At 40.3% G+C, this 9,429-nt stretch overlaps 1 protein-coding gene across 3 annotated transcripts; it reads right to left on the bottom strand.

Annotated features, from left to right (window-relative positions):
* Positions 1-932: 932 nt before the first annotated feature.
* LOC137265971 (uncharacterized) lies at positions 933-8,609 on the bottom strand. Of its 3 annotated transcripts, XM_067801458.1 has the most exons (3): positions 8,525-8,609; positions 4,970-6,900; positions 933-4,300 (listed from the first exon to the last, which is right to left on the bottom strand). In XM_067801458.1, the coding sequence occupies exon 2, from the start codon at positions 6,881-6,883 to the stop codon at positions 4,970-4,972; it is 1,914 nt and encodes a 637-aa protein (XP_067657559.1). In that variant the 5' UTR covers positions 6,884-6,900; positions 8,525-8,609; the 3' UTR covers positions 933-4,300. The 3 variants fall into 3 exon arrangements, with proteins under 3 accessions (XP_067657559.1, XP_067657560.1, XP_067657561.1); XM_067801459.1 differs by lacking the exon at positions 4,970-6,900 and having other exon boundaries at positions 8,525-8,605; XM_067801460.1 differs by lacking the exon at positions 8,525-8,609 and having other exon boundaries at positions 5,467-5,548.
* Positions 8,610-9,429: the final 820 nt, after the last annotated feature.

The following is a 9,429-nucleotide window of genomic DNA, read 5'->3' as shown; positions in this document are numbered from 1 at the left end:
CACCATCACATGCTGAGGGAAAAGTTAAGGGATCACATGAAAGCATAAGTATTCCCTTATTTGTTTCCATGTTTCTTCACAAGTATTTGATACCCTGCCTGTGGAGAAACCTTGGGGGGAAAAAAAGGAGCACTTGTCCTTTCACACGATCCCTTATTTTTTCCCTCAGTATAAATTAACGCCATCTTACCTGTTGTCCAAAGTAATGCGAAAGCTCCATTTTTCCAAAAACAAATAGAGTTGGAATCTAGTCCATATTTCAGAACTTAGTCTCGACAAAAGCAGAAAAATATTTATCACTTTATTACAGTTTGTTTTTAAATGCTGCACACGGAAATATTCCAGCAATATGGATGTGTTCTGTAAATAGTTCAGTGAGACCAGACAACTCGGTGGCCAACATCAGGATGTTGTCATCGTTGATGAGTGCTGCTGAGATACAATGACCTGTATCAACCAAGTCAGCAAGTAACCATCACAGACCTTTGAAGATCTGGATGGTTACAATCTCATAACGTGGTTGTTCACTTTGTGACATAATCAAGTCACAAATCCTGTGTATTGTGTAACCACCTTGACTGATACATTGGTTGAAGGACGTTCACAGTATTAAATCCTTTAAGGATTGAGTGAGTCAGTTTAGTTACACCCTCCACTCAGCAATATTCCAGCTACATGGCGGCAGTCTGTAAATAATCAAGTCTGGACCAAACAATCCAGTGATCAACAGCATGAGCATCGGTGTAAACAACTGGGACCTGATGACATGCCAATCAAGTCTGACCATCCAATCCTATTAGTCGCCTCTCACGACAAGCATTATCTGAAGATCTTCACAGGCCCCAAAAAGAACTGACATTTACTCACATTCTATCAAAGTGCCATAAACTTGATAAAGATTCATGTACATTTCACCATAAGAACACCATAAGTATTGTTATTTACTCTTTTAATGACATTTTAATAAATCATTGAAAATATTACTCCTATTACAACCGAGACAATGTAAAGTAAAAAGCCTAAAGGTTCATACCCATTATGGATGAAAAGACCAAACAAATTATATACCTGTTGTCATTTCTAGACAAGCACTGTTAAACAAAGACATTTCTAAACAAACTCTGCAAACGTCTTTTCCCTCCATTAATCGAACCAAGACTGAAAATGATGTATGATGAAAGCAAACACAAACAATATTGCTTGTAAAGAAACACAGGACACATTTGCACTATGCCTGTATTTGATAAGTGGGAGCGAAATTACATGGTTGTTACATTAGTTCTGCTTAGGTTGGTGGAATCAGAGTCAACCATTGTCTCGCACAAAAGTCTCACTTAACTGTAAATCTTATGACCTTTCTTTAGCATAAATAATTAAAACAAGAGTTGTCAGAAGATGACATATTCCCCCCGGCCCCCACGAATTTGAAAGGACAAATAATTGACTTGCTTAATTATTTTTATGGCTGAGTTTGAATTGTTTCCATGGAAATCATGAAAAATATAAATGCCACATATCTGTAAACAGCAAAGGGCACCACCTCAAGATCTGTCTCATATATCTGCCAAGATCTGTTGAAAGATATGAAATGCTTTGAATTGTTTCCATGGAAACCGGGAAAAATAAAAATGCCAAAACTTTGTAAATAGCATAAGGCACCACTTTAGAGTCTGCCACACATATCTACCATGTTTTCCTGAAAGATATTAAGAAGTTTTCGAGGTATGCTGCGGAAACGAAACACACCTCTCACTTTTGAGACGAAGTCCAAACGTTTGCATGTAAACCTAAAAAGTAGTAAATCACAAAAACCTGTGAATAGCAAAAAGCACCAGTCTACGTTCTGACTGATACATCTACCAAGTTTTGCAGAAAAATATTTTGCACGGTTTTTGAGTTATGCTCTGGAAACAAACCCATCCCACCATTTGACTAAGACCGAAACATTCCATGGAAAAACAGAAAAGATAAAAACGACACAAATCTGTAAATAGTAAAAGGCACAACCAAATGTTCAGATTACTGTATCTATCAATTTTGGTCTAAAAATATTGAACGGTTTTAGAGTTGTACTCCAGATACAAAATGATTATGGATGGATGGACGAGGCATCGACTATATCCCCCCGTATTACATGCCAGGAAGGGGGGGCCCTAAAAATTATAAGGAGTTAACATAGCATTACCAACAACGCACACACGTCTCAAAATAAAACACAGTTGCATATGAAGTTGGTGAAGTTTATGAAGTTGGTGACGGTGAACCAACCACTTGGAAATGAGACATATGAGACTGAATACTTCAGGTATCTGGATGAAATGTTGTGCAGGAAATATACAGATAGCCAAAAGAAAGTATACACTTGAGACATTGATTTGACCAAAAAAAAATACAGATATAAAACATCACAGAAAGGTGCGTTATAAATTTTTAGCATTATTATTAATGTTAAGTGTTTATATTTATTATTAAGTGTATACTTTCTTTCAGTTTAATATATGATTGCTACAACAGGGTGATGTCACATGAATTATTTAGAAATATGTTCATTTAAGCATAGATTTTACATAATTTTCTTGTTCGCTGGCAGGCCAGAATCATTGGCCATCTTCCTCCAGATAATACCAAGCTGGTGCACTGGCATATTCTCAGATGTGTAAAACCCATTTGGAGAGTACTTGTTAATTCTTAGGTAGAAGAAAGATTTACTGTCCATTGCAGCCTCCGGGCGTCTTGCAGTGAATTCCTTGAAGAAAGAAAGAAAGCACCTCTCAGGGTTGTCAGGTTTGCCAAAAACTTTCATAGGAAACATGACAGTTTGAGTCCTCCTCCTCTGAAGGTACTCCTGTCCTTTCTCATTTTGTCCAACAACAATATCCCCCCACCTCAGGTTGTAGTGCTCCGAGGGTTTCTTGACTCCTAAGTATTTGGAATTCAAGACCCACATTGTGTTTAACAGAGTTTCAGAATTTTTGGTGCCAAGCTGGTTGGATTTGAACATCATTTCAATATCATCCTCACTGACAGGTATGTATCTCTGTGTGGGGCCCAATAACTCGCTCTCCTCAAGTCTTGACTTGACGTACAGCTGACAAGACTGAAACCTTGCGTCTTTGACAGTTGAGAAAGGATAGCCCCTGGTCCTCAAATACCTGTCCAGGTGTGACTGAAGATTCTTCAGGGTGTTCGCTGTGGGCAACCCCCCATCCAACTTCCTCACCCCTTTGAAAAAGTCGAGGAGAACAGTGTTGAGAGCCTTAGGAGAAAGAGACAACATATCAATCTCTTTGCCGTTTTTTTCTAGTTGGTACCTGTTAAACTGTTTGACAGCATACTTGATGACATGATCAGTCCCTCGACTGGATCCCTTTTGAGGGGCCTTTCTCTTGCCCCCAAGAGTTACATCGGATCCAGAACACTCAGGTGAAGGTGTTGCTCTACACTGAAACAAATCCCCACAAGTATCCTCCTCAACCGATGAAGGCAAGTCATCCTGACTGTCACCCTGATTGTCATCAACTTCATCCTCAAACAATTCAAGGTCAATGACATCCTCCTCTTCACAAGCAGCAGATGAGGTGGAACCTGGTTCCAGCTTCACCTTCTGCTCTATATCCTCCAGGAAGAAGTCTTTGGGCAATGTTGCAGATACTTCATGTCCAGGTCCCTCCTCGATCTGGGACACTGTAAGTTGATGTCCTGAGGATGTATTGCTCCTCAATGATCTCTGAAGGCTTCTGGGCAATGGTCCTTCAGTAGACAAGCTTTGCGGTTGTTTACTGGCAGGAGTGGTCTTTTCATGACTAACTTGAGTTCTTTCCCAAGGTTGATCATCCAAATCCATGTTTTCTGTCAAATTGTTTTCATTGTTATTGATTATTGTATAATGGCTACTGTTCTTTTCAGGCCACAGAGGATTTGAACTTGGTCTGCCCCGATGATATTGTATCTTAGTTCTGTGTTCCTTCTTTAGTTTGCTCCTCTGCATGACAAGTTCCCGGCGCCCACTCAGAGGACTTGCTGTTGTGCTGAGTTGAGGCAGGTTTCCTGAGTGTCTGGATGTTCTGTATGACTTCGTACAGAAGCTCTCACTGACCACATCACCACTGCTCTGTAGCAGTTCACTGAGGACGTATCTCTCCTTCTTCATGTTGTCGATCTCCACACACACATAGCCACTGACCTCCACAAACTGACTGAAGTGGAGGTAGTTGCGACACACATCTTGAAGCTGCTCCACAAAGGAGGTAAAGAACTCCACTGAGTACTGTTTCTCCATCTCCTCATATCAGACGTCTTCCTACAAAATCAATAAGAACCTTAACATTCATCAAAAGATAAATAAACAATTCATAAAACAATCCTTCCCATTAACAAAACATTTACTCAATGAATGAGTGAGTGAGTGAGTGAGTTAGTTTAGTTGGGTTGGGTTGAGTGAGTTAGTTTAGTTGAAGTTCATGGGTAGAGTGAGTGAGTGAGTAAGTGAGTGAGTGCAACCACATCAGCGAGTCTGACCACCCATTCCCATTAGTCACCTCCTGTGACGAGCATGGGCTGACTTATTCTACTCCTGACCTTCATCATGAAGTTCATGGGTAGAGTGAGTGAATGAGTGAGTGAGTGAGTGGGAGAGATGGTGTTCCACACAGTATTTCAGGTGCATATTATCCCAGTTTAGGATACATCTGTTGTGATGCAGGTATTTCACATAATCATTGTTATGACTTAATAGAATCAGTACAAAGCAGGCATTCAAACTAACATTCACTTACTTTTAAAATCCTCAAGTAGAAAACACATCAAATCTACCTGTGGACAAACATACTGACTCAGATTTCCACATGTTCCACTAATTTTCCTATGCAAACAATGTGTCCAATATCAAACAGACAAAGTGATATGCTCTGAATGCATAACATTCTAAACCATGTGTCAGGTTAATTTCTACCAGTGGGCCATCACCAACCTAGAATATTTTTTTATTGCCAGGCAGTCCACTCCCAATGACCATCTTCTTCCAGAGGTTGATGAGTGAGCACCAGGACATGGACTCCGGGAGGAACCAGGCATCAATCACAGGGGACTTGTTGCCCTTCAGATAAAAGGCACTTGTTCCATCAAGCATCAGCTTTGGTCGATTAGCCATGTACTGCTTGTACACATTGACAAAACACCTTTCAGGAATATCTGAATTTGCAAATACTCGGAGAGCAAAAGCCTCATAGCCTTTGGTCTGCCTCTCAAGGTACTCATTACCTTGATTGTCCATTTTCAGAGCAATGTCCCCCCATTTCAGATTGAAATGTTCAGAAGGTCTTTTAATAGAAAGGTATTTGGAATTGAGGACCCACATAGTATTAATAACAGACTCAGGGCTGCATGATCCAAGTTGGCGAGTTTGAAAAAGAATTTCAATGTCCATATCAGTCACTGGTATATATCTCTGTGCCACAACAAACTTACTATTTTCATGAACTTTTGCTTTGATGAAATCTCTGGAAGTTTTGAAATGCTCATCCTTTGAAAGTGAATATGGGTAGCCACCCTCTCGGAGGTATTTGTCTAGGTATATCTGCACATTTTTCAGTGAACCTGGTGTGAGTTCTTTGCCGTTGAGTGTTCTCCCACCCTGGTAGAAGTCCAGCAGGAGTTCATTCAGCTGTTCAGGTGGAGTGGACCACAGGTCGATGTCCTGCCCAGACTTGTCAGAGTGGTACCTCTGGAACTGCTTGATAGCTGACTTCATGACATGTTTCGACCCAGGACTCATGCCACTGGAACTCTTCTGGACAAAACAAGCAGGAATATTTGGACTCTGATGGGAAGCTGAAGCAGTGGAGTCTCTCGAGTCTTCTTCCATGGGAAAAGGTTCATTTGTCAGACTCTCTTCCAAATCATCTTCAAACAAATCCAGATCTATGACTTCATCATCATCATCATCGACAGTTAACACAGAGGACAAAGGTTTTGATTTGACAGGTGCTCTTTCTTCAGAATGATCAGGGGAAGCAGTGGGTGACTGAACAATGAGATTGTGTTGTTGGTTATCATTTTGGGGGGATTTAAGGGCAAAACTTGCATTGTCCAGATTACAACTCTGAGACAATGTCACTTGGACCTCTTCACCTTTTACTTCAATACTGTGAAGAGCAGAGTCATCACTAACCATAGAACCTGGACTAGTTGTATAGTTGCTATTTATGTGCAATGATTTTGTCCTTAGTTGTTCAGCACTTGAAGTCTGTGACAATCTTTGTCCTTGAACACCAGTGGAATCAACATTCAAATACTGTCTGTTCTGCTGTATTGGAACATTTCTGTGTGAAGTCTGCTTTAGATGGGATACTGGAACTCTTGGCTGGCAATTTCTGTCAACTGATACATCACCTCTCTTGACAGCATATGAAACACTTCTACAGTCATCATCATCATCACCATCATTTATAACATCATGACTGACTTGTAGAGATGGAACTGGTTTGATTCTGGTTAAGAATTCAGGCCTCTGACCCTGTCGACCAAACATATTTTGATTTATGGCCAGTCTTTGATGACTCTGTCCATAGTTTGATTTGTTCCTATTGAAATTGGTCCTTGAAGTTAAAGGTACTCCCGGTCTTGCACTCACATCTAACGATGACACATTTTTTGAATTTCTCAAAGTCTTGAAGGCTTTTGTACAGTAGCTCTCACTGACCACATTACCACTGCTCTGCAGCAGTTCACTGAGGACGTATCTCTCCTTCTTCAGGTTGTCGATCTCCACACACACATAGCCACTGACTTCCACAAACTGACTGAAGGTTAAATAATTCCGACACACTTGTTGAAGCTGCTCCACAAAGGAAGAAAAGAACTCCTGGGAATATTGCTTCTCCATCACACTTCTTCCTCTTCCTAGGAACAAAAGAAGTGGAATTAATTGGCTAAGTCCTCCAATGAAGTATTCTTTACGGTTCATACTATCATGCAAAGTCTCTCCTCTTCCAATTCATACCTCTTTGGAGAATTTGCTGGGAAGAAAGCTTCCTAACAACTAAGCAGAGGTACCACCCCTAGTGGAGGGACAACCCCATGAAACTATGTGGTGTTGCAACCAAAAATGCAAAAATTCAACTGTCCAATCAAAATGGACTGCTGCCTGAACAACACCAGTGATCAACTCTTCCAGACCACACAAGTTAAGCGTTCCAGTGTTCCCAGCCAGAGTAATCTGCTGCCACAGCAAATGTGGTCATGTGTAATCTCTATCAAAACCCACACAAGTTAGTCAATACTGTCCCAAACAATCTAAGGTTGCATAAAAATAATTAAATGTTTCTCAGCAATAGGAGACAGAAGAAATGTGACAAGTTAGGAACACATTTTTATTTTTTTCTCTAGGAAATACAGCTTGGGATGTTTAGCACGTGTTAGTGAGTTGTAATTTCAATCACACTCGTTCCTACAGGCATGCATTCTTTTAGTGGGCAAATGAATGATCAGGATGCGACAAAGATAAATTTATTTGTTTGGAAATGGCAATAAAAAATTATTGTGCGCACAAACAAAGGTGACACGTCGATGACAGAGAAACATCAGTCTAAGCGTATCGGCAAATGAACCAGTGGCCAATGAAAAAGCTGCCTTACACTTGAGTGCATGCCCACCGGATCTCACTGGTTTCTGTATCACAGCTGCTTCGTTTCGAGGGTGATAGGCCCAAGTACAAAATATTGCACTTTTGATTTGCAATTATACGCGTGTAATTTTGTTTATTTGTTTTTTCTTAATCAGCAATGCATTTTATATATCATGCATAAGGTGATACCTGTGTCTTAATTATGTTTGATTTTTGGGCTGCATGTGACCTCTAAGTGATTGGTCGAATTCAGTACAAATGACTCACAGCCCACACTGTGATCTCGCTCGAAGCACTCAAATCAAACCCTCACAAATGTTCTACAGTCCAAAACCAACAAGTGATCCACTGTCCCAACCAACATAACAGTATGACATGCACACTTCCAGGGATTATATTGTAAATATAAAGGTCTACATATTCTTAAAATGGCCTAAACTTGCAATGTTTGGCCAATGCCAATAAATTGACTAGATTCTATATATACTCCGGAGTATTCCAGCCATGTCGAGCATACCGAGCGCAATCGCGGCAGTGTCTGGACCAAAATGACACGCAGCAACGGCGGCCCTCCTTCCAACCTTCTGACGACAGGGAGTTTTGTGCAAGTCCATAAACCAAATTGTAATATTTATAAACCAACACACACACTCTGGGATGTAAAATAATACTACGTTTACTCGAAACAACCACCTATAACCAATCGAAACAGTCACCAGGGGAAGTAATTCAAATATGAGAAATTCCTGAGATTTTATATGATCGACAGAAGCGACATGACACACAAGGCACACCGTCATGCATGTGTTTCTGTGTGTATAATGTCATGGATGTGATAAACCTTGTGAGTTCATCAACGCTGTGTTAGTAGACTGAATAGCTCAGAGTATGCTTGCTTACCCTCTACAAAGAAAGATGCACCTTCCAATGGGCTACAATGGAAGATATATCCCGTAGCACCGATATTGTTTATAACGCACGAAAATAGTATACTACTTTCGATTCAACTATTTATCATCAATGAAGCGTCTGGCGGACATTACACGAAACTTTCTTGTAATGAGTTTAAAGTTTGACACATGAGTTGACGACACGCCAATCACGATATAATTACTAACACAATTACAACGTGTGTAAATTTATTGGATATTAAACCTGCCAGGAACAAAGGTAATCGCAGCAGGGCGATGGGTTTAAAACGGAACCAGGTAGAGGAAGTGAATGAAAGAAAACTTTATCCTACACCATGTATTTATTTCACATAGGATTCTCAAAATTATCATGTTTATATCCAAATAAAAGCCCTTTAGTTTCCTAATCCATCCAAAGATCTGATTTTTTTTTCAAATCTTTAAGATATTTTCCGGCTTAATTTCCTCTGTGCCTTTTCTATGCCCTCTTTCCTCCTGGTACTAACGAAGTTACATATTGGTATGTACTCCAAACGCAGTCCATATATACTCAATAAGTAATTGTTACTGTTATTGTTATGCTGTTATTGTTACACATGTTACTGTGTAGTAAAAGCCAAACATTCCACATTCTATAAACTGCCACAATGCTTTGATTTGATAACTGCCTCATGGCTTGTCTCAGCAACCCATGCTTGCCATAAAAGGCCGCTAAGCTTGTCGTAAGAGGCGACTAATGGGATCGGGTGGTCAGGCTCGCTAACTTGGTTGACACATGTTATCGGTTCCCAATTGCACAGATCGATGCTCATGTTGTTGGTGACTGGATTGTCTGGTACAGTCTCGATTATTTACAGACCGCCGCCATGTGGCTGGAATATTGCTGAGTGCGGC

Source organism: Haliotis asinina, chromosome 15 (assembly GCF_037392515.1).
Source record: "Haliotis asinina isolate JCU_RB_2024 chromosome 15, JCU_Hal_asi_v2, whole genome shotgun sequence".
NCBI classification, from domain to species: domain Eukaryota; kingdom Metazoa; phylum Mollusca; class Gastropoda; order Lepetellida; family Haliotidae; genus Haliotis; species Haliotis asinina.
Note: the sequence above shows the minus strand (reverse complement) of the source record. Positions and strands in the feature narration are given on the sequence as shown.

Bases quoted from the DNA above. Each gene is read 5' to 3' on its own strand.
- LOC137265971 (XM_067801458.1), bottom strand. From the start codon at position 6,883: ATGGAGAAGCAATATTCCCAGGAGTTCTTTTCTTCCTTTGTGGAGCAG.